Below are 27,047 nucleotides of genomic sequence, written 5' to 3'. Positions count from 1 at the left end.
ATAACTCGCTGGCTAAAATAGAACTTCCTGCAATCCAATCTAAACATTTCCCCCCGTAACTTGAATTTATGTCCCCTAGTTCTAGCATCATTTATAATCTTGAAAATTTTGTCCTCATTCATTTTACTGATGCCTCTCAGAGCCTTAAACACCTCAATCAAATCTCCTCTAAGGTGTCTAGTTTCCAAACTCTGCAACCCACATATTCGAAGTCTTTCTTCATAAGGACGCCCTTTTGCCGATCTCACCAGGCGAGTTACCCTTCTTTGCACCCTTTCAAGAAGCTCGATGTCTTTCTTCAGGTGCGGTCTCCATACTTGAACACAGTATTCCAAGTGTGGTCTAACATAAGCCTTATATAATGGGATTATCACGTCCCTATCTCTACTTGCAAAAGTTCGATAGATCATTGATAGGACACCATGGGCCTTCCTTGCAACCTGTTTACAATGCTCAGAGAATTTCATGGCTGACCGTATCGTAACACCCAAGTCCCTTTCCTCCAGTACTGGCTTTAGTTGAACTCCACCAAGTGAATAAGTTTTTTTGGGATTACTGTTTCCCAGGTGTAATACCTTACACTTTGTTGGATTAAAGCACAGCTGCCATTTTTCTGACCATTCCTGAAGTCTATCTAGGTCTCTCTGAAGAAGCTCAGCTTGACAGTGATCATTAACTACTCTCCCAATTTTAACATCATCTGCAAATTTAGACATCACGCCCTCTATCCCTTCATCAATGTCGTTTATGAAAATTAAAAACAACAGTGGTCCTAATACTGATCCTTGGGGAACCCCACTTCTTACATCAACCCAATCTGAGGAATAGCCATTTATCACAACCCTCTGCCTCCTGCCCTGAAGCCATCCTTCTATCCATCTAAGGATTTTCCCAGTGATTCCAACCTGTTCCAGCTTATAAAGCAACCGCTCATGTGGGACTGAGTCAAAAGCTTTGCTGAAATCTAAATAAACAATGTCGAAATTATTCCCTAAATCCAGCTCGTGAGTGACCCTTTCGAAATAGCGAACCAGATTTGTTAAACATGATTTTCCCTTTACGAAACCATGCTGAGTATCCTTGAGAATTTCAATTCGATCCAAATGATCCTGAATTCCACCCTTGATCATTGCCTCCATGATTTTCCCTACTACTGAAGTCAGACTGACAGGTCAGTAATTTCCAACTTCACTTTTAGAGCCACCCTTATGTATGGGAGATACATTTGCACTTTTCCAATCCAAGGGAATCTCCCCAGAGTCTAATGATGCTCGCATAATTAGCCTCAATGGTTCAATGCACTCGCTTGCCGCCTCTCTTAAGATTATAGGGTATATTCCATCAACTCCAGGAGCCTTACTGGTCTGTAGGCTCGAAAGTTTTTTTCATTAAATAATCTTGCGAAATTTCAATATCATTAATTACATATTTTTTAACTTCGCTCCCACAATTTCCCTTTGCCACAAAAGGCTTTTCATTTGTAAATATCGATGCAAAATAACTGTTGAGTTCATCTGCAACGGCAGCTGGTGTATTTATTACTATCCCCTTTCCCTTACATAAAGGTCCGATCTGGTTTGTCCTGCTCTTCTTGGCATTTATATATGTGAAGAATTCTTTATCCCCCCTCTTTGCTCTGTTTGCTAGTGATTTCTCATAAACTGCCTTTGCCTGTCGAACCTTTTCTGTGGCTCTATTACACATCACCTTGTAGCTGTTATAGGCTTCAGTACTTTTTGTTGTTCTGTAACCTTTCCATGCCACCTTTTTCTGCTCAAGTAATGCGGCAACTTCACTAGTCATCCAACTTGGAACCCTCCTCGTGGAGTATTTTTTTAATGGTATATACGCATTCAAGGCATCTGTGATTAATGTTTTAAAAGCGTACCACAGTTCAATTGTATTCATTCTCTGCGCGATATCTACCCAGTTAATAGAGGCCATGTAGTACCTTAAGGCATCGTAATTTCCTTTTCTGAAATTAAAACCCATTCCTTTGCCTTTTACTTCTGCTACCTCTCTCGTCATCATCCACCGTAGAACTCCGTGATCACTTCCTGCTACTGGTTCCTCTACTGTCAGCCCTGTTATGTCATCTGATTCATGTGTGATGATGAGGTCTAGGATACTCTTTTCTCTAGTATTTTCCCTGACATGTTGATACAAATAACAGTCATCTAGTTGATTTAAATTTTGTTCCCCATGTCGAGTTTCCTTCCCATTTACTCCAATCAATTAGAGGCAGATTGAAATCACCCATAATAAGGCATTGACGCTTACTTGCCCATTCCATTTGCATGTAGAGGCTTTTGTCATAATCTTCACAATCACCTGGTCTGTAGATTACTCCTACTCGCATTATACCTTTGTTTCCAACTATCTCACACCATACAGACTCTATACTAGCATGTGAAACGTCTGAATCCGGGAAAGCTATCGTCGCACTCAGGCTGCTTCTGATAAGAAGCATTACCCCACCACCCCTTCTATCTAACCTATCCTTCCTAAATACATTATACAAGCCGTACTGAAATTCATCATCCCCAATTTCCGGGTGGCACCACGTCTCTGTAAGCCCTATTATGTCCGCGTTACTTGTTTTAACCAGCAGTTCGAATTCGCTCATTTTATTGACGACACTTCTAACGTTACTGTATAAACAATTAAGATTTACTGTTCTTGTATATTTAACAACCCTAACACAACCCTTGAAGTTTTTTAGGCTCTCTTCCCTCGCATTAGCTACCCGCCCACGTGAAACGTTTGTGCCCCCAGAACATCTAGATAATACGTCCAGTTGGGGTAACAGATAAGAACTCTTGAGGTATGTGCAATACTCTTGAGGTATGTGCAATACTCTTGAGGTATGTGCAAAACTCTTGAGGTTTATATAAACCTGTTAAGTTTACTTTTGTCAGTAGTGTGGCTTTGCACTGGAGTGCTCATCTCTGTACTATTTTTGATTTTTGCTGCATCAAGACCACCACTGTTCAATTCCCTGCATTGGCGGTTTGATCTGGGGATTGGTGTGGCAGACTGATCTTACGATCGATTCTCCTTTGCGGCAATTTGTTTAGTGTTCGAAATGCAGCGATTCCCTGACCATTATTGCCCTTGTGGTCCTCTGTCGAGATGGGGCATAATGGTCAGTCTATTTTTGTCATTTTTGTTTTGTTTTGTTTTATTGTAGTGGTTTAAATCTGTTTGGTGATATTTCACATAAATTTGGACCTGGTGCCTGTCACAGGGGCCACCGTTAAATTTCTATTTAATTGGCTCTTAAATTTCAAAGAATTATTATTCGTTCATTTAGATTTTCTAAATTAATTTAGAGTTTCTGCTGCAATATTTTTACTCTTTTTACCCCTCTCTTCCCTCCCTGCTTGATTTGAAATTAAGTTTAATTTTGTCTTTTCGCTCTTGTCTTGCTGCTGGCATTATTTTATTTTTATTTTATACCTTATTTTAATTTATATGATTTTATATATATATATATATATATATATATATATATATATATATATATATATATATACATATATATATATATATATATACAGTAAACCCCTGCTATTCGCGGTATCTGTATTCGTGGTTTCGCGTATTCACTGATTTAATATAAAATAAAACCTAAAAAAATGTGAATTTTAAAGCGCCGTGAACATTTTCCGCCATAAAAAAACATGGGCGTGGCTAAAATTCTTTCCCTATCAAAACAGTGCTCAGTGGGTGGGGGGAGAGGGGTGACAAAATCCCGGCGTGGATGTTTCTCGCTAATCCTTGTTCAGTATGTGTTATGCGCTTGTCATGGGAGGTTTCGTCGTTTGCTTTTAATTTATATGCTTATCAATTTATAAATTGGTATGCTTACAAAAATGATAAATCTACCGTTTTGCAGCGTAAAACACTTTTTCGAGCGTGTTAATGGAAGAAAGTGACTTTATTGTGGACAAGTTCTTTCTAACCCGTACAAAAATATGGCTACGAATAACAAAGGAAATGTGAAAAGATCAAAGAAGGTGATGACATTAGCGAATAAAATTGAGTTATTAGACAAAATTTCTAATGGTGAAAGTGTCTCCTCAGTGGCAAAACATTATAAAATCAATGAGTCAACGGTACGATCAATCAAAAAATTGGAAGAAAAAATCCGCTGTAGTGTCTGTGAAAACGCGCTAATTGCTTCAAAAATTTGCTCTGTAACTCGTGATGTTAAGTTAGAAAAAAATGGAAAAAGCTTTAAATCTGTGGATAGAAGACCGAACTCAAAATAAAATTCCGTTAAGTTCACTCATCATTCGTGAAAAGGCAAAACTCCATTATCAAAACTTTAGCGAAACTGGTGATAGCTCTGGCGGGATAAGTTTTTTAGCTAGCAAAGGCACTGGTTTGAATGATTTGTTTGAAATTTCTAATAAATATTACATTTAATATTAAATTGTTTCTTATTTTCATTTTGATGCCATATGCTTGCATTTCACTATGTACTGTCTAGGTACGTAGTCATATTATGAAGGTACATATAATACATACATAGACACAATTTTAGACTAGTTTTTCTTATATACTGTATTTCATACTTTGGAACGGAACCCCTTTATTACTATGGGAGCCATAACTCAGTATTCGTGGCATTTCTCAAGAACGTAACCCCCGCGAATAGCGGGGGTTTACTGTATACACACACACACACACACACACACACACACACACACACACACACACACACACACTGCAGAATTGTATGTAATGAAACTAGCCCTAGATAACAACAATCATGATTTCAAGCATGCTCTGATATACACAGACTGCTAAGTGCCTGCCAGATCTGATCTAGATTGTCACTGTCAGACATCCAACCAGATGGTCACCTTCTAATGGATCCTGGTTATTTTGGCATGACTAGGAATGAATGTGTGGATCATACTGCTAAACATCCCAACACTGGACTTGCCAGTCACCTGAACGTACCCTACACTGACTACAAATCCATTATTAAAACAGTGACAAATTCAAATCAATAATAAACTCCTGCAGAGGGGGGGGAAAACCCACAGCAGTGGACATTTAGTTTCAGGAGAAGCAGGCAAGAAATGATTCTGGAAAGACACTGCATTGGTCATTTCCATCTAACTCATCTGTATCTGCTTATGGGATGGGAGAGAATCCTCCTCAGTGTTCTTTCTACCAGTGCTGGCTAGCAGTCAACCACCCACACACTTTTTGATTAGACCGGGGGTTCAAGCCCGTTACCACCAAATACAGAGGATGCGGAAAGGTCAGTGAATGACCACCGCATATTCCCGGAGCAATATGGCCTTAGTTGCTAATGCTCCTAAAAACCAAACAACAAACAAACAGTCAACCACATCCTCATTGAATGTCCTAAACAATAAAATATTTGGAAATTCAACTTTAACTCCTAACCAACTTGTAGGAACAATTGACTTTCTCACACTGATGCCAATTTTGAGGAATTTTTTTTTTTTTTTTGCTAAACAAGCACACTATGGCTCTGGAGGCCCTGGAGCCAAAAACTCTCAAATACAACTCTGACCACTCACTGTGGGTAGGCACACTATAGCCCCGGCAGCTTATGTGCCCCTAACCCCCCCCCCCACACACACACAGTGGTTAATGATAGATAATGGCTCTCTGTCTTCTAACTTCTCCATTAATGCTGATGTTAAATCTCTGGGAAATGTGACATATCTGAGTGAACAGTTATAACCATCCTCCACGAACATTTGAGGATGACTGTCATGATGGTGGGTTCAAGATTTCTGACCCCTGTGCAGAAGCAATTCAGAGTACAGTGTTGTGAGAAAAATTTAGAGCTTTATGGAAGGGATCCTGAAACTTTTGTCTCCAGAATTGTTACGGGTTATGAAACATGGGTTCATCACTGGGATCCCGAGACCAAGCAAGAATCAATACGATGGAAGCACAAGGGTTCTCCCTCACCCAAAAAATATTGGACACAACCTTCAGCTGGCAAGATTATGGTCATCATTTTTTGGGATGCTGAGGGAATTTTGTACATTCACTACTTGGAACACAAGCAGACAGTCGCTGGGAAGTCATATGCATCCATCCTGTACAACCTAAAGGATGTCAAAAAAGAAAAAATGCCATGGAAAACTTTCCATAGGTGTGCTGATTCTTCCCGCAATGCACCAGTGCACAGACCACGTGTTGTTGCTACTGCTTTGAGAGACTGACTTTCCAGAACTTACCCATCCACTTTACAGGCTGGATCTGGCCTCCAATGATTATTTCCTATTGACACCCCAAGAAAAATGTACGTGGATGTCACTTTGCTGATGATAATGAACTGAAGTCTGCTGTTTCTGCATTCTTTGATGGACAGGACAAAGAATTTTATTTGTGTGGCATTTTTCTCATTGCCAAGAAAAAGGAACAGGTGTATTGACATTCGGGCAGTTACATTGAAAAATAAAAACAGATTTTTGCCTTTATCTCATTTCTTTCATTGGTAGTCATCGACCTTCCTGTATGTCATTGACAAGATATCATGAGCTACTCTTGCAGCCTTTTTGCACTGTTCAGAAAACTTTGTATATGACTGCACAATTACCCCCAGATCCTTTTCATTCTCCACTACCCTGAGTGTAGTACCACCCACTTAATACGGTACGCTGGGGTTACTGCTACCCATATGCAGTACTTTACATTTGTCAATGTAAAACTTCAGTTGCCACCTCTCAGCCCATCTGCTCAACTCTTCCAGATTCCGTTGCAGTAGCATACTATCAATTCTGTGATTAACAACCCTGCCAACTTTCTTATCATCTGCAAGCTTAGACATTAATCCTGATATACCTTCATTAATATAATTGATAAATACTGAAAACAATGGACCAAACACCGAACCCTGGGGGCCTCCACTAATAACATTAGTCCATGAAGAGCAGTGTCCAATGATAGCCACTTTCTGTCTTCTCCCACTCAACCACCCTTTTATCATTGTAGCAACTTGCCCTTAATGCCATGCTGCTCCAATTTTTACAGTAGTTTTCCATGTGCTATGGTATCAAAAGCTTTCTTAAAATTCAAGTACTGTATATGATATCATTTGCATCCAATTCCTTTGTCACCACATAGTATCCAATCAAATTTATCAGGCAAGACTTCGCCTTAACAAACCCATGCTGTGTCTGAACTATAACTGCAATCTTGTCTAGATGATCCTGCATCGTTTCCTTAACCTCCATTATTTTCCCTGGAATAGAAGTCAAACTAACATGTCTGTAATTACTTGTCACCCTTTTATCCCCTTTATGAATTGGGGGATGCATTTGCACATCTCCAGTCCATGGGAACCTCTACAGAGCCCAAGGAAGCTTTCATAATTATGGCTAAGGGTTTGCTTACTTCCTTTGCTGCCTTCTTTAATATAACTGGATAGATCCCATCCACCGCAGATGCTTTCCTTATGTTTAACTTCAACGATTTCTCCTGCACTTTGCTCTCAGTTATTACAAAATCATGTAGCTCCCTGTTAGTTTGATAAACTTCTGGCATTCCACTCCTTGAATAACTCCTCGTGTGAATGTAGATGCAAAATACTCATTCAGTTTATCAGCTAACTGAGTATGATCATCAATAGTCAAACCCACTATGTTAAGTGGACCAATCTGATTTGTCCCTTTCCTTCTAGAGTTTACATAAGTAAAGAACCCTTTGCTGTTTTTCTTGCATCCTTTGCCAAAGATTTCTTGTAATCTGCCTTTGCTTGCCTAATCTTCTTTGTGACTTAATTAGAGTAGCTTATATCTGCCATAAACTTCTGTGTCGCCTGATAATTTATATGCATCCCATGCATTTTTCTTTTCTGCCATGAGCCATATTAATTCATCTGATATCCATTTAGGTCAAACCCTGAACAGTAATATTTTATATAGTGTTATAAAGTTCTTTTCATTTTGTTACACATTAATATTAAGGTTTATACTAATATATATCATTAAAGGTTTGCAGAATTGAACTGCATTTATAAAGTTTATTATTATTGTAAATTTTATAACTATTAATGCAATGGAAGGTTAATTTCACTTATTTCTACCTGTTTTCTAGAGATGATGGTTATGCTTTCTACCCTACCATATAAAAAGTGCAATTAATTATGTAAATTAATTGTATTTGTTAAATGCAATTAATTGATATTATCAATTAAAAAATAATTAACCTTTATTTGAAAAAAATAGACTTCCATCTTATTTTTTTCTTAAACTAAACTTTTATGTTCAATTTGATTCTCATAGTGACTTTGCAGATAGGGCATATCAGGTTTTATGCCCGGATTATGAAATTTTTACTCATATAAAGAAAATTTCTGTATTAGGTCTTATACAATTTTGACTGATTTTTTTTTTTTTTTTTTATGCTTGCAACAAAAGTTACTTGTAAATTTTTTTTTTTTTTTTTTTTCTCCCTCTTCCTCTTCTCTTTGTAATATGATAGTTGAACCTACATGTTCTTTGGCACAGTTTCACTGCCTTCTCACTTCTACTATATTTGACTGTTTAGGAAGCTGCTTTTTTGTACCAAGATACTCGTATCCTGAGTAACTCATCTGAATACTTTGAGAAATTTATCAGTTGAATAAAGCTGTACAATGAAAGGCTATTCAGTTGAAAATAATTTAGTGATTTAATGCTTCTATTGCATTGTTAAGTGATTGTATACTTTAGGATAAAAAGGTATTTAAAGATAGAGGCAATTAATACAAAGTTGTCATTGTTTTCGATCTTCTATTTAAAAGTTGTATATTGTAATTACATACTGAAAGCCGGAGTATATGACTGTAATAACAAGTACAGTCGTTAATAATTAAAGATCTTCCACACAAGCAACTAAATATCTTTAGTTGCTTGTATGGAAAACAAATGAAATATTAGTATTGGCAAAGAAACAAGCTTATATAACACCACCCTAAAAAAAAAGTTAATAAATAAAAAGTCACATTTTAATAATATAAAGTAACAAATATTTCCGTGGATCCTTTAATGTACCCATTTCTTTCAAATATGTATTTACCAATTCCTCCTTAAATTTAAGTGATTTTCCAACCTCTACAAGAGTAAGTAGGTGTTTATTCCAATAATCAATCATTCTTTGAGTGTAGGGAACTTTTGGACATACAGTCTGTAATCATTTATTTAATTTGTTGAAGTAGCATACCTTGATTACTCATAACTACCCTGCCTGCCTTTTTATCATTAGCAAACTTAGAAATTAAACTTGAAATAAATATCATTAATGAATATTAGAAATAAACGGCCAAGAAATGAACCTCGTGGAACCCCACTCATAATATTGGTCCATGAAGAGCAGTGTCAATTTAAAACTACACTGTCTACTGTCATTTAGCCATCTCTTTATCTATAGCAGTAACTTGCCCTTAGCTTAACTAGTTGCAACCTTTGACGTCTGCACCTGTATGTGTTGAAGGTGATGCTGGTATTCCAGATCAGCATCACTGGGATCCCACAGCCTAGTTTCCAGGCTAACACCATAGGAATCCGGTGTGCTTACCATGTGCTGCAATCAGTAGAAACTTGGAAGGGGGGGTGGATCCTGGTGGTTGAGGAACTCGGTTTCAACACTCCGCTTTGGCCCCTTCTTTGACAAGATGGATGGCTTGGTAAGGAGTGCATTTGCCTGCAAGGGTCACCTGTGTTGATGCCATGCCCCTATTCTCATGGGGGGGGGAGAGAGAGAGAGAGAGAGAGAGAGAGGATTCAGGCTTCAAGAGGTGCTGGTTTGGTGTCTGGATAGCCCTGGCATCCTGCTCCAGAGTGCATTTATTGCTTCCGAGTGCTGAAGGGGTAGCCTTGGTGTCCTGTTCCAGAGTGCATTTATTGCTTCTGAGTGCAGAAGAGGTAGTGGGCATCCCATTTGGGCTTTGTGGTGGGTGGGAAGTGCCTGGGCACTGAACCAAACAAAAAATCCCCATGAATGCTGATAATGTAAACTTCTAGGGGCTCCAACATGGTTCCTACCAAATATTAATTTAGATGACCAGAATATTACCAATGTAGCAAAACAGCCAAGAATGGAAATAAAATCAGGATACACCACACTTCCTTGTAATCCATTCAACTTCTGAAAAAGCTTGTAATCCATTCAACTTCTGAAAAACCCATTGAAAAATGTCACCCTTCTTTATTCAGAAGGGGTTGGTGGGGTTGCCGAAATCAGTCAGGTGGCTACCCTCTGTTGATATTTTAACAGAACGATGTTCCGAAAAGCATTCGGAACATCCTAGCCAGAACCTGAATAAGCTATACTCACCTTGCTCATCTGATTCTGCTCACAGGAAACGATCCTCCTCAATGCATGCACTGCTTGCAACCACTATCAGTAAAGCACATCCTCATTGAATGTAGCTCATTCAACAGTGCCTAACAGTCTACTTTCAGATCCCTCTCAAACCTGCAAGAACCTTTGTCACTCAGCAGCATCATAGGTAATGATGCAAAACCCTCCAAAATTTTTCTCCTACCTTAAATGAATTAAAATGTATGATCGATTCTAATTGCTCACAAAGTGCAACAGAAACTCCCATAACAATTTCTTCAAGTCGTCTATCGGGGGAATTCTGATTACTTTTACCTCTCATAAGTCTCTAATTTTGTGGCATGATCCTCGAGTGGGATCTTACAGAAGTGTCAGGAAGAAATCTGTTCTGAACTTAAGCCATAAGAAGATGCAGCTGTAAAGAGAATATTTGTGCATAGGGATGGACTAAAAACCCATTCATTACTTTTAATATGCCAATATCTCCTAATGAGATTAAAACTGGACACCTGCACTGCACTGCACAGTAATGCCAAATGTATCAAATCCCTTAAGATGCTTCAAGTATCAAAAATACAGACATTTGCAAATGGCCTGTTGTGGTGCTCTTGCATGTACTCTGTGGTGCAAAGGACCACACAATTATGATATGTTCAGCTACAAAACTTGTATGCATCAACTACCAAGGAAAACACTCTACATCCTCAAATGCATGCTAGCAGGTGGATGGAGGAAAAAGAGATACAGAAACTGAAGGCAGATCTGAACATATCCTCTCAGGAGTCAAGAAAATCAGTGAAGCCAATAATAGCAATAAAGCTACATATGCTGAGAAAGCAGTAAAGCATTCCAATAAGATGCAAACTGATATGAATATTCCCCCAAAGGAGTCATTCACTCCCATTGTGCACTATTTATTGAGCTCTCAAAAACCCAGTCAACTGCCACTCCAGTAACGGTACTTCTGTGCTCTCTTATTACTAAAAAAAAAAAAAAAAAAGTGTGAAAGAAAAACCAAAATCACTGGAAGAGCCACCTGCAACAAAAGAACAAATGGATCTTGAAATGAAGGAGGTTTTTGGAGCTCTTTGATTTCCTCTCTTTGCAACTTGACTTTCTCCAGTCCAAATTTCCTAACAATGAGGTAATTTTCCTTGGTAATTTTAATGTTCACAACTCCAGCTGGCTTCCGTTTTCTAGTCACACCGACCCAGCTAGTCGAGATGCTGAGGCTTTTGCAATTACTAATGATCTTGCACAGATTGTTCATTTACCTACAAGAATACTGGACAATCCTAATCATACAGCTAATACGCTTGATTTTTTTCTCACAAACAACCCTTCTAAGTACACGGGGCGCCTCCGTAGCCAGGTGGGAAGGAGCAGCAGTGCGTAGCACACGCTTCTTGATTTAGACCGGGGTTCGAGCCCGTCACCACCAAATACGGAGGATGTGGAAAGCTCAGGGAATGACCACCGCGTATCCCTGAGCAATATGGCCTTAGTTGCTAATGCTCCAAACAAACAAACAACTATGATCTAAGTACACGGTCGAAGTGAGAGGTCCTTTAGGCACTTCAGATCACAACTTGGTGATTGTCTCTTCTCCAATGAAACCTTTATCTCATGGCTATTTCCAACCTCTTGTTGTTTGGCATTACAAGAATGCAAAATGGGATGACCTGCGAGACTTCTTTTCTTTGGTCGGATTACTGTTTCAAAACTTCTGATGTCAGTGTTTGCTCAGATCGTGTCAGTGAAATTATTCTTGCAGGAATAGAATCCTTTATCGCACACTCCACTTTAAAATCTCGTCCTTTATCTAAATCTTGGTTTTCCAATAAATGTGCTAATGCTGTTCAAGAGAAGAATGTTGCATATCGTAATTGGCTTGTTTCTAATTCTTCAGTTTCATTTTCTGCCTACATCAAAGCTCGCAACAATTGTAAAGCAGTTATTAACCAGTCCAAACTAGAGTTTGAACAGGCCAAGAGTAGAAAACTTGCTTCTTGCCCTAATGGTAGCCAAGCATTCTGGTCTCTTGCCAAAGCTATTGGCCGCAACTTTTGGCCATCTCTGCTCCCACCTCTGTCCAAACCAGATGGTTCTGTTGTCACTTCAGCCAAGGATAAAGCTGACCTGCTAGCATCCCATTTTTCTTCCAACTCATGTAGGTTAGCAGTGTCGATCCACTGGTGATATTCTGGCTTATGTTACCCATTTATGGAATAATTCAATGGAAAGGTTCGGTGAAACACAAGTAGTTGCCCTTCACATCTCAAAGGCTTTCGATTGTGTTTGGCATAAAGGTCTTCTAAACAAGCTTCCATCTTATGGTTTGCCAACTGTTTTTAGTAATTGGTTATCCATTTTTCTCTTTGATCACTCACTGAGGGTGATGGTAGATGGCTCTCTGTCTTCTAACTTCTCCACTAATGCCGGTGTTCCCCAACGTTCAGTTCTTTCCCCCACTCTTTTCCTCTTGTATATTAATGACCTTCTTCCATTGACTGGAAATCCTATCCATAGTTTTGCCGATGATAGCACATTGCATTCCACTTTCCATTTTGAGAAACCTTGTCCTGCTCAATCAGCTTCAATTTCTCGAAAATCTGCTACCAATTCCTTAACGCTGATCTTCAGGTAATTCTCCAGTGGGGCAAAGACAACTTAGTTGATTTCAACCCTTCTAAAACTCAGTCTTGCCTTATATCTCGCAGAAAGGATTCTTCTGCTCCTATGCTTAACTTTAGTGACACTCTGATTTCTAGGCAAAATGATATCTCTTTTGGGAATTACCCTGACTTCTAATCTCTCTTTGCACAAGCACATTACAAATATTGCTTCTTCATCTAAAAAACTTGGTTTTCTTTTTCGCTCTCGACGTTACTTTTCTTCCAAACAGCTGCTCACTCTGTATAAATCGCAAATCCGCCCTGCCATGGAATATTGTTCCCACATCTGGGGTGGTGCCCCAAAAACCTCTCTCAGGCTTCTTGATTCCATTCAGAAGAGGGCAGTTAGGTTAATTAATGACTCATCTCTATCAGAGTCTCTGCACTTGCTGTCTCATAGACGTACTTCTGCTGCATACCTCTTCTACAGATAATTCCATGGGCACTGTTCTTCTGAATTAGCTTCTATAATTCCTGCTCTCTCTCTTTCAAAACAGTCCGAACACGTGCCGTCACCAGCCAACATCCATTTACTGTCCGACTTCAAACTCACAGAACCAACTTTTCATCTTCCTCGTTTATTCATTCAACTGCCGTTTTCTGGAACAACCTTCCTTCATACGTATTTCCTGAAAATTACAGTCTACAGAAGTTTAAGTCCAATGTCAACAAATATCTTCTTTTGTCTTCTCAACCTCCAACCCAAGCACAATACTAAGTACTATAGGTTCTAACACCTCATGTTTGGGGTTTACATAAAAAAAAAAAAAAAAAAAAAAAGTACTGGATGATTCAGTCTTTTAACTCTTTGCAGAAGAGGAAGAAATGGACCCAGGCCAGCATCCTTTCTTTCTTTCCAAAGAAAAGTAATTCAGTAGTGAGAAAACAAAGCCCACAGCAAGGACCCAATTAATGACACAATGAAGTATATCACAGAAAATGTTGACCAAGCAGTGGTAGTGGCAATTGCAAAGACACTGACTTGGTTTTCCACCATTCTCTAAATCATGATAGAATGTACAGGGTTGTTAAAATTAAAGTATCCCTATGTAGAGGGCCCTGGAGTGAGTTCTAAGGCTCATACTGAAGAGAAATTTGGACAACAGGTGCAAAAAGAATGCACTTGCCTTTTATTGGGAAAAAAAAATAGTTACAAAATTTGTCACTATATGGCACCGAGGCAATACAAATTCACTTGAACAGCTCTACAATTGTTCAATGTGGCCTCCATTTTGGTCAACAACAGCTTCCATTCGAAGAACAGCATTTTTTATAGCAGAACGTAACACATCAACTGGAATAGCCAACACGTGACGTCTCATGCTATCTCTTGGCTCCTTTCTGTGGGCTTTGTTTTCTCAGTACTGAATTATTTTTCTTTGGAAAGAAAGAAAGGATGCTGGCCTGGGTCCATTTCTTCCTCTTCTTCAGATCTGCCAGAGTTTGACATCTTTTCCGATACACCTGGTTCTTCAAAAAAACCCCACAACCAGAAGTTGCATGAGGTAAGGTCTGGTGATCGGGGTGGCCAAGATGTCTGGAAACAATGGCCGATGACCCGTTCATCTGCAAAGTGTTGGCTTAGCAATCTTTGGACACAACGGTGGATGTGGTGTGGCACTCCATCTTGCATGAATATGGTATCCTGAGGGCACCCACGTTGTTGCAGCTCTGGGATGAACAGTGGGACAGTGATGGAACAGATGCGGGGTCCAGTCAGTATTACCTGTTCAAAAAAATATGGCCCAATCATGAATGTTGCCATAAATCCACACCACACTGTCACTTTTGGAGAATGCAACAGGACCTCTTGGATAACTCAAGGGTTTTCTGTTGCCCAAATGCAACAGTTGTGCGTATTCACTTGTCCATTTAAACAGAAGTGGGCTTCATCACTCCAAAGGATGGCCACGTGATATCCACTGTCATTCGCGCCAGAAACTGAAGTGTATATGTGAAACGGATATCTGCATCACCATGGTTTAGCTGCTGTAGAATGTGCATCTTGTAAGGATAGTATTGCAACACCTGATGCATTACTAGTCTTACAGTGGAATATGCATGTCCACTTCACGAGAAACACTTCCACTACCACATGGAGATTGACTTGATAAATCCACGACAGCCATAGCCACATCTTCAACACCAGAGGAGTCCACTCGTTTTCGATCTCTACCTGGTTGAACACCAAGATGTCCTGTCGCTTCAAATTTCACAATCATTTTGCATACAGCACAAACAGTCATAGGTCCATGTGGGCCTTATGCGATTCTGATGCCGGAATTCTCTGATAGCTGCATTGTTGCTGTTCTGATAGTACAGCTTCACTAATAGTGCCTTTTCCTGCGATGCTGTTGGCATTGCTGCTGTAGTGCAGGCAAACATCTTCTGTATGATTTTGAAGAGATTGCTTTGCTTTTATACAGTACAATAGAGCTGAGTAGTGGCACTGTGGCAATAATTTACGATTATGCAAATAATTTACGATTATTTGCATAATCGTAACTAAGATAGTTACGCGTCATACAGTGACAAATTTTGTAACTAATTTTTTTTCCTAAAAAATGGCGAGCGCATTCTTTATTGTACCTGTTGTCCAAATTTCTCTTCAGTACGAGCCTTAGAACTTGCTACAGAGCCCTTTGCATAGGGATACTTTAATTTTAAAAACCCTGTAGATTGCATAGCCGAAATAGACTCAAAACATGGGAGAAATGAAGGGGCAGATATACATTGCACATTATGTTGATCCTAGAACATAAAGGATGTGCAATTGTGAACACTAGGGGAGATATTTGCAAAAGTGTCTGCCAAAACATCTCCCCCCCCCAAGTTTCTGGCCCTCAAACAAAAGAACTTATCTCCAAATAACTGCAAGGCACACAATCAACCTTTCACAGAATGGAAATTAAATCTAGGATAAATTGCTATAAAAAAGGTTAAATATAGCTATTAATCAATCCACTGTAGAATGGAAGTCTCCCTCACGTTGAGGGAAATGGACCATAATCTGCCATGCTGGTCTAGTGTGGGTTAACAAATTGACTATATTTAACAGTCAGAGACTTGAACCCTAGGCTACTCAAAGAGCATGTGCTACTGCTTTCTCACCCCTGCCCACTCGGCTACTGAAAAAATTGCTGTAGTTTAATCGAATATTGCCTGAATACTTAAAGATGAAAATTATAACTTGTCAGAATATGACAAGTAAAGTTGTTTTAAGTTTTCAGTATATCTGTTTATGGCAGTTGATGAACCTAGTGCCACAGTTAATAATGTGCCATGCATTTTTTTGGTGGTAGTGTATTTTTTGGTGTAGTGATTTGATTGTATAATATGCATTAGTGAACATTATCCTGGAATCACTGCCAATACTCTAAACTTCTGAACATTCATTTCTGAATCCATTTCCAAGAAATAACAAACAGGTGGCTACTTGTTGAGCATTCATCAGCTTTGTTTTGTCTGTAAATTTGTCTTTAAAAAGGATAACAGGCAAAATAAAAGCAATGTTGATGGGTAATTTTAGACTGAAATCATTTTTTATGATTTGTGATACTGAAAGTGAAATGTTATTAAAGGTCTGCACTAATAATTTGTTAATTTATCTGAGTTTAACTTCTTCCTACTTGAGCCAGTACAATCAAATTGCATGACCTCTTTTATTGAGGTGAAGATCACATGCTTTGTTTGGATCCAAAATTTTGATTACTGCAGTCCATTTATTTTGTTAATTGTCCTCTCTGTCATCTAGGAGAAATCAAAACTATGTTTGGATTCTTTGATGTGGAGTGCTGTAATGCTAGGTTTTAGTGCAGAAGTTAATTTAGGTTTTCATCAAAAATATTCTTTGAAATTATAAAAGCATTTTAGCAAGAAGTTTTTTTAACTGAAATCATTTAAGTTATTAGTTTCAAAGCATTCATGAATGCCATTTACCAGAACACTCTACCTCTGAAATTGTTTTTTTTAAACTACCATGATAACAAATGTTGAATTTCTTAAGGCAGCATTGGGGACTTTAGCTAGCGTTAAATATTTTTAATTCTAGTTATCTCATTGTAATTGTTTTTAGATGTGTATAATTCATATATTTCATACCACTTTTTTTTAAATTTTAGATGTCCCTTATCCACCTAGTCATAGACTTACTATGAATGAGGTATTTGATTCTAAAACAGGGAAGCCTCGTACAGAAGTATTGAAACAACATTTTGTTCTTGAAGGAATAATAGAGGAAGCACCAGCATTGAGGATTATTAATGAAGTAGCATCTTTATTACGACAAGAAAAGACAATGATAGATATAGAAGCACCAGTAACAGGTAAATATGATTTATAGTGCTTTCACAAAATGTAGTTTTTCATGTTCTTTTCTTGCTTTTCAATTTGGCAGTCTTGGTTTTGCCAGTCTGCACTGCCAGTCTAAAATAAATAACATAAAATATAATAATAGATTGTACTTAAATTCAAAAAAACGTAAATATAAATCTCCATTTATATCTTCAATGTTTATTTTATTATTATTAGCCATATGGTACAAGGAATTCTGCCTGAGGCTTATGCTTCACCAGCCAAAAAAAATTCGAGAGAGAGAGAGAGAGAGAGAGAGAGAGAGAGAGAGAGAGAGATGTAGAAAGGAATCAGCAAGAAAGAGAAGAATGATGATATCATTCTTCTCAGGCCCCTGGTGTGCCACGCCCATACTCACTAGATGTTGAACCCCTGGGACAATTTGTCTTAAATTCCTGGACACAAACAAAATCCAAGCTTCTAATTGGTACACACACGCATGTGCTGCCATCGCAATATATGTGAAACATGTTCGTTAGCATGTGTAGATAACTTGGGGGTAGCCTGCGAGGGAAGGGGTTGAATTGAAACAAAAGCAGTCAGCCAGTCAGTTTAGTCGTGTGCGTAGCAGCGTCAAGTAGAAATGGAGAAACGTGCATGCATTTCAGAATAGAGTGATTGTGCGTAATTTTTCAGAAGTTATTTATTTGTTTTATCGTTATCATAAAATTTAATAAGATACTATTTGGATTTAATTAATTATTTATTTGTTCGAGTTAAAAGAAACATATCTTACAGCGATGAAGATAAAAAGAGAAAGAAAATAAAAAGAACATGTTTATACAGAAGAATGGCAGCAAAAATAAGATTTTATAAAGAAAGATGATTCCTCGTGTTACAAAAGTTATTGCAATTTGTGTAGAATATCGTTTAGTATCTCTCATGGCAGATTTAATGATGCTAAAAAGCATTGTGTAGGTTCAATTGATGCTGACCTAATAATGAATAAACATTTTACCTACCTACCTATGTGTATCTAATTTATTCAACCTACCTATTTTAAAAATTAATGTCAAGATACACCTATACATGTATAATAACTAAGAAAGGACATGCATATACATTAATATTACAAGGCATTTTGTAATCTGATATACCAATGAAAAAATCCTGATTGATTTTTTTTTTTTGGTTGTGTTCTGATTTTTTTTAAGGTTGATATCCCAAAATTGGCTGATCAAGAGTTGATCACCCTAGTCATCAGTGTCTTTTTATCTTTTGATTTTAATAAAATCAAAAATGTAAAACAATCGACTGGTGCAAATATTGATGAGGTAACTAACCAGTTGTCTGTCCTCAAGGGAATTGATATAATTTTTGAATAGTCATGTGGTTACTAATGATTAAATGTACACATGAACTTGGTTGAATAGTACCAGGGTTATATTGAAAAATTGGTGTAAATGTAATTTACACCAAGTAAAGACAAAATGCAATTGTATCTGCAATCATTCACAGACATGATAGGAGAGATTTCTCTCAACATGGTCTTCCCTAGTTAGTAGAAGGAATTTGCTTTGCATTTGAACAGAGGAGGTGCAGTGGTCTTCCTTGCTGATATGTTTGAAGAGCCTTTAAGGGTAACTGGTACTTGGAGGGATGGATATGAATATGCAGTTTGTTAATCAAACCTTGGACCTTGTCCTCAAAGGACCATGGAATGATTAGTCAGTTAATTTTGTGAAAATAGGTGACAAAATTGATATAGAGAAATGATAAACAAGGAAATAGTTTAAACTGAACTTCATATCATGTTTATATGCTGATGCTAGAATTATTTTCAATAATTATTATCTATGATCAAGTTAACTAAGACATTGTGCCACTCTGATATTTTAATGATGACTTTCATTTTGGAACATATAATGTGTAGGAAAGATAGGTATAAATGGAGGGGGAGCAAAAGGGAGAGGGATTTTTGATTAAAAGCTTTCTGAATGTGGCAAGATCATATCCTGATTTGATACTCTTACAAGAGTATCAAATTCTGTCTGGTGTGATATCGTCAATGGTATAGGAAGGCTGACAGTTGGATAGGCTGCATGATAGCAGTATGATAAGTACCTCTATATGTAAATGAGTCCTCTATATGTATGTAAATGGCGATGATATGAGATATTTCAACTTGCCACTGATTTGAAAATTGCAGTTTGATAACTCAATATATGGGATAAATTTTTAAAAATCCACTTTGCATCTATACCAGCAGGTCAGGGACATAAATATCCTTGATATGGTAATTAGATTACCCAGAGATCTGAGTAATATTAAAGATATGATGGCAGAGGAACTATTAATACTCTGGGGTTACTGCTTCCCATATGCAGTACTTTACATTTGTCAATGTTAAACTACAGTTGCCACCTCTCAGCACATCTGCTCAACTTGTCTAGATCCTGTTGCAGCAGCGTACTGTCATTAGTGTCCTTAAAAACCCTGCCAACCTTCGTATCGTCTGCAAACTTGGACATTAAGCCTGATATACCATCATCAATATCATTAATGAATACAGAAACAACAATGGACCCAACAACGGAACCCTGGGGCACCCCACTAATAACATCAGTTCATGAAAAACAATGTTTAGTGATTACCACTCTTTATGTTCTCCCACCCAACCATCCCTTTATCTATAGCAGCAATTTGCCTCCAATGCTACACTGCTCAAATTTGTGCAGTAGTCTTCCATGTGCAACAGTATCAAAAGCCTTTCTAAGATCGAAATATATGATTTCAGAATAATTCTTTGCATCCAGTTCCTTTGTGACTACATCATAGTATCCAATCAAATGTCAGACAAGACTTCAACTGCATGTAACTCGCCATCCTAACACAAGCAAGAAATGACTGCAACTCTTGCAGAGTGTGCTTATATAGCTGAAAGTAACAGCTGATGCAATATTACGTCATCACCTACACGTGTCAATCTCATCTGATGCAATTTGTAAGATTGCATCAGATGTAAGAAATATTGCCATATACTTGCATTATTCGGATGACAATTACAATTTAAAGGGCATTAGCATTAGTAGAGGCATATGATGCAAGAAAGCAAGCTTATGCAGCATCAGCCAAAAAAAAAAACCACCACTTCCATTTCACCCCTTCGTTCGTTCGAAATACCTGTCCAGCTGAACCTTAAATTTATTTAGACTATCAACTTCCACAACAAAGGATGCAAGTCTGTTCCACCAACCAACTACCTGCTGGCTAAAGGCAAATTTCTGCACATCTATCCTACATCTGTCTTTCCTCAATCTGAATTTATGCCCTCTCAGGTGACTATTCTGAGCAAGAGGAAGAATCCCATCGGCATTGAGCATCCTCAAACCATTTAAGGCTTTATACACCTCTATCAGATCACCTCGCTGGTACCTAGTCTCCAGACACTAATTTGCAAAACTTAAGCCTTTCTTCGTAAGAGCAACCCTTTGTTCCATTCACTAATCTTGTTGCCCTTTTCTGTACGTTCCAGCAGCTCTACATCCTTCTTGAAATGAGGTCTCCAGACCTGTATACAGTACTCAAGGTGTGGCCTGAACCATTGCCTTATACAAGGGAATAGTCACCTCCTTATCCCTGCTAAAAAAAATTCCTATATATCATTGACAAAACACCATGAGCTACTCTTGCAGCCTGTCTGCACTGCTCAGAGAACTTCATATCTGCCTGCACAACCACTCCAGATCCCTTTCATTCTCTACCACTGTCAGTGTAGTACCACAGAGTTGATACGTTGCTCTGTGGTTGCTGTTTCCCATGTGTAGTACTTTACATTTGTCAATGTTAAACTTCATTTGCCACCTCTCAGCCCATCTGCTCAACCATTCCAGATCCTGTTGCAGCAGCATAGCGTCAGTAGTGTCCTTAACAACCCTGCCAACCTTTGTATCGCCTGCAAACTTGGACATTAAGCTTGATATACCATCATCAATATCATTTATAAATACAGAAAACAATAATGGACCCAACACTGAATGCTGAGGGACTCTACTAATAACATTAGTCCACGATGAGCAGTGTCCATTAATTACCACTCTGTCTTCTCCCTCTCAACCATCCCTTTATCCATAGCAGCAATTTGCTTCCAATGCCACACTGCTCCAATTTGTGCAGCAGTCTTCCATGTGCAACAGTATCAAAAGCCTTTCTAAGATCCAAATATATAATATCAAAGTTATTCCCTGCATCCAGTTCTTTTGTGACTGCATCATAGCATCCAATCAAATTGGTCAGGCAAGACTTTCCCTTAACAAAACCATGCTGTGTCCGAGCTATAACTGAAGTCTTGTCTAGATGATCCTGCAATGCTTCTTTAACCAGTGCCTCCATTAATTTTCCTGGAACAGAAGTTAAACTCACAGGTCTATAATCACTTGTGTCAGCCTTTGATCCTCCTTTGTGAATTGGGGTCACATTTGCACTTCTCCAGTCTGTGGGTACCTCCCCTGAGTCCAAAGAAGCTCTCATAATTATGGCTACGGGCTTGCTTACTTCCTTTGCTGCCTCCTTTTATATAACTGGATAGATCCCATCCACCCCCAGATGCCTTTATGTTTATCCTCAACAATTTCTCCTCCACCTTCCTCTCAGTTATTACAAAATCATCTAGCTCACTGCCAGAAGTTTACTTCACCTCTGGCATTCCCCTTCCTGAATACCTCCTCATGTGTGAATGTAGATGCAAAATACTTGTTTAGTTTGTTAGCCACCTGAGCAGGATCCTCAACTGTTGAACCATCAATATCCAGTGGACCAATCTGATTCATCCCTTTCCTTCTAGAGTTTACATAGGTAAAGAACTCTTTTCTGTTTTTCTTTGCATCCTTTGCCAAGGATTTCTCATAATCTGCCTTTGCCTGCCTAACCTCCTTTGTGACTTGATTACAGACCAGCTTATATCTATCATAGGCTTCCATGTTGCCCATTATTTTATATGTATCCCATGCATTTTTCTTCTCTGCCATATGTCTCATTAGTTCATTTGACACACATTTAGGCCTAAACCTTGAACATTGAAATATTTCTTAGTTGGTATGAAAAGCCCAGTAGCTTCCAAGATAAGTTCTTTGAATGCTTGCCATTTTGAATTTGCTGTTGGTAACATCATCAGTTGGTCCTACTGTATAGAATTTTTAAATACTGTCTCTGACCATTGTAGTCGCCTTTACAAAAGCAAAAACCCTTCCCTTTACCCCTAATGGTAGTTACCTCTTTGAGTAAATCCCACTTTAGCACACTGTAATCACAGGCACCTAGTGGTTCCTTTATCTGTAGATTCTTAATGCATGAAGAATCACTACTGATAATCAGATGAAGAGCATTACTCCCTTTAGTTGCCTCCCGAACATGCTGATGTAGAAAACAATCATCCAATAAATCCACAAAAGCCTTGCTAGTGTGTGAGTGACCAACCCCCAAATTCCAGTCAATATCTGGGAAATTAAAATCCCCCATTATAAGACTCTGATTTACTGGCTCACTCTATTTCCCTGTACAGTTTTCTTATTATACTCATCAGAGTCATTAGGCCCATTGCACACTCCTACTTTCAATTTTGATTTCCCAATGCTTATGTCACACCAAACTGACTCGACACTGCACTGTCCAGCGATGTCGACTGGCTTCACTTCTTGGATTTTGTGTGTTTCTTAACTAATAGCATAACCCCTCTTCTCTTCCTATTCTGTCTATCCTTTCTGTACACATTGTACACCCCAAATTCCAGTTCTGCATTCCTTATATCTGTGTGACACCACGTCTCTGATATCCCAACAATATCTGCATTTGATGTTTTGAGCAATGCCTCAAATTCATCAAATTTATTTACCAAACTCCTAGCATTGGTGTATATGCAAGTATACATGCACTTGTTCCTATTCTTAGCTACCCTAACACAACCCATGTGTTTACTTGTACAGCAATGACTTCCAGCAGTCTCTGATATATCCTGCATCTTGTTTTCCAGGCTGCTGCTCATTTCAATAGAAGCTGTGCAAGAATCACTTTCACCTCTGCCAGTGGCTACTGTTAATCTATTAGTCTTTATATCCCCCCAAGCTAACAGTTTTCCGACCCACCTAACACTGCCTCAATAGCATCAGCAAATATTCTTGCATCCTTTCTATTTAAGTATGTCCCATCCCTGTAGAAGCAGTCTCTCCTGTTAACTTTATTTGAACACCAGTGTATATAAAAAACTAATATTTTGAAAACAAGAGCCAATCTGCCATTTTAAGCTCTATTTCCACGTTTAGCATGCCAAAATGTATAAAGTGAACTTACTTTCAGGCCCATAATTTGTTGTTCAGTTTAATCAGTCAGTGTGTGTCATCAGCTGAACATTTACTTTGTATTAATCATCACAGCTGAAAGTTCTCTTTGGGCTTAGAGATATTACACTAGTATACATGAGCATTGCAGGATAAATGATACTGTTACTGCAGTGGTTGCGTACCATTAAAAAGCCTAACAGAAAAATCAATGAAGTTTAAAATGGTGAGATACTGGGTACTGATAGTATTTACCAAGTCTTATTAAAGGTGGCTGTGAAAGATTTCATTCAAGTTTTAGTGTTGACAAAGTTGTGATTAGTTTAATGGGTAATTTGCATTTGAGAAGTACATCTTGCCAACTTTTAGGAGGACATGGATAACTTACATGGTTAGAAACAGACAACAACAGAAGGTGTGCTATTCATATTGCCTCACTTTGCACATTGGTGTGGATCATGCAAGAGCCAAATAAGTTATATCACTCTGTAGTCAGCTGCAGTAACCACTGATAGTTCTTTTTTCTGGCCATATGTTTGCCCTTATAAGTTAATTAGCTGTGTGTTTTGAGTTGAGTTTGAATTGTGCAGTGTATGGTTGCCTGTTCTAACAGGAAGATGAACAATATGAATGCTAAATACTCTTTTTCTACAGTCCTACCATCAGCAAACACAGATAAAGGGATTCATGAAGTAGGAAAAGAGTGAATGAAATTAGTTTCTGTTTCATGATAATACAGCAAAATTAATAAAAAATAAATAATATAAACAATAATGAAATGCTTTGTACTTTTAATAATAGTAATTTCAAATAACTGAAAATTGCTAAAGACAGTTAATTTCCTTTAGACTAATCAGGTACTATACCAAGAATGCTATTACTCCTGAAACAGACTAGTGCAACTGTAAATAAATAATAATTTGCTGCAGATATGGCTATACTTAAAATCTTTATTAAAGTAAAATGGTTATGTATAAATAAGAGTGATATAGGGATAAAATTGCAAAATAGATAAAACCAGCTGCAGAAGCCTTTTGTGTACCGGTCATACTCCTTATCAGCTGAAACCTTAAAAGGCAGAGGCAGGATTTATAAAGAGAGCATATTAGGAACATATGACAGGAGAGACATGCATGTTAGTAGAAAGTATGAGAGAGAGAGAGAGAGAGAGAGAGAGAGAGGTCTAAAAGGATAGGAGAATGAATGGGGAACAGAAGACTGGAAACAGGAATGAAGATGCATATCACCTAATGTCAGGGGTGTTGCTGTGGAGGTAAACTCAATGTAGGTCACGTCACAGCACCACCAACTGAAACACTGAGTGAATATCCTTGATCTTTATTATTATTCTTAAGTTAATTTTTCTTTAAAATGCTTCCGATCGTTGTTTGCCCTTAAAAAAAAAAAAATTCCCCAGTACATGTTCATTATGATCCTTCCAGACGTACCGAGTCAGATTAGTGATGCTAGCAAGGTGGATTTCAGACATATGCGCTTCGACACCCTATCTTTAAACATATTCTAGATTCGCCCACATAATAATCATGTGAATACATAATCTTGTCTGTAGCAATTTCTTAAACTGGACAACATGATTTTAATTCAACTAATATTTTATTGCAGTCAATTTTTATGCATGATTTCAAAAATAATTCTTAAAATCTCACATCACACCAAAATTTATACTTAAAGGTTTTTTTTTGTGTTTACTATGTCTTACAATTCAGGGAAGTAAATATGATACTAATCTTTTGTATTACCTGAAAATAATAATGTTTGGATGTGTGCTCATAGATGGCAGTAATGTTGGGGAGAATTTGTATGTTCAGCCTTGTCTGTCTGCTTCCCACTTCTCACTTTCAGTAACAGAAACACAGTTGTATTGCAAGTATATGCACAGTTTATCTGCTCTCTATTGCATATTGTTTATTTCTTCTGTGTTTTTCTTAACATTGTATTGTTAAAATGTTTAAGCAGAATCGAAGGAAGTGTCTCAGATCACTGTGACAGTTTCTGCTCTGTGGATTAGTGATCAGGAGAAAACTTAGGCTCCAATTGTATGCTTATTGTGTTACCTGTAAGAGAGGGCACTGACTCTCTTTAAAAATTACAGCTGTGAGTTGCAGGCTCCGAAAAAACGATAAGTGTTTGCCTTTTATTTACATAATTGTTATTTTATATTGTACTTAATACGTAGTCTTATAGTTATAGTTACGCTGGTTATTTTTATTTTAATTTAGATAAACAGTTTTTGTAGATATACGTAATACTTAATATATGTAAAACTGTTATTTCGTTCGAATCTTGCAGCCATTGTTTTTGTATATAGTGGTAGGGAATTCAAATTTTTAATTGAGGTAGTTAGGTAGCTCTAACGTATAATTTATAGAGTAATACGCTTCACTGTTTCTATTAGATAGCGTAGTATTGACATTTAATTAATTTAATTTATTGATTTTATTAATTTAAAGTATCATGCCTCAAACTAGAGCAGCAAAGCAACGGGCACAAAGTGGCAGGAGTGCTGTGACTCGGGGGAGAACTGAGGGAGGGCGATTCTCCAATGCATCAGAGCCAAAAAAATGTGCGACTTGTGAAATGTTAGCCGAATTCTCTGGAACGGAACATGATATTTCCATGGGGGATGTCTTTGTGTGTGTGTGTGCGTGCGCGATGTAAGGAAATCGGGCAACAACTCAGCGTTATTGTGGGCCTATATGAGAGTTTGAAGGACAGGGCGGATACCCTCGAAAGATCTAAATTGAGGGGCCCATCAAGCTCTCAGCTGCCCACATCAACGCCAGAGCTTGCACTTGGTCATCACGCAACACAGCGGCAACCCCCAAAGCAGAATGCGCTGGTCCCACAGGAAATAGTAGTTGTTGGTGACTCTATTGTCAGAGAAACGGGAAACATGCTTTGTAAAAAGGATAGGTGGAACAGGACCAGGGTATGTCTGCCAGGGGCAAAGGTTGATGACATTGTAGAGCGGATATCATCTTTTAAGGGCACAAAAGGTGATATAGTTGTACACGTTGGCACTAATGATATTAGGAGTAGGAGACCGGCAGAATTACTTAACAAGTACAGGTCACTGTTGAACAAAAGCCGAGAATTAGAGTTGAATTTGAAAGTGTCTGCAATTCTGCCCAGACACGATAGAAGGGAGTATATGATGAGAGCCTTGTCGATCAATTCGGCCCTGGAAAGAATGTGCAAGGCTCAAGGGGTAGAATTTTTTTCAGCCCTGACTGTACTTGTTAACAGGAGAGACTGCTTTTACAGGGATGGGATACACTTAAACAGAAAGGGTGCAAGAATATTTGCTGATGCTATCGAGGCAGTGTTAGGTGGGTCGGAAAACTGATAGCTTGGGTGGATACAAGGACTAATAGTTTAACAGTAGCCATAGGCAGAGGTGAAG

At 38.2% G+C, this 27,047-nt stretch overlaps 1 protein-coding gene across 1 annotated transcript in view; it reads left to right on the top strand.

Annotated features, from left to right (window-relative positions):
• LOC150081621 (serine/threonine-protein phosphatase 2B catalytic subunit 2-like) overlaps window positions 1-27,047 on the top strand; it is a 148,012-nt gene that overhangs the window by 5,143 nt on the left and 115,822 nt on the right. Inside the window, exon 2 of the mRNA XM_090380569.1 lies at window positions 17,120-17,323. Coding sequence (XP_090236695.1) covers window positions 17,120-17,323 — 204 coding nt within the window. The remainder of the gene's footprint in view (window positions 1-17,119; window positions 17,324-27,047) is intronic.

The sequence above is a fragment of the Mastigoproctus giganteus genome, chromosome 8 (genome assembly GCF_048544385.1).
Source record: "Mastigoproctus giganteus isolate SK-2022 chromosome 8, ASM4854438v1, whole genome shotgun sequence".
Classification (NCBI taxonomy): Eukaryota; Metazoa; Arthropoda; class Arachnida; order Uropygi; family Thelyphonidae; genus Mastigoproctus; species Mastigoproctus giganteus.
This window is presented reverse-complemented; position numbering and strand designations above follow the sequence as displayed.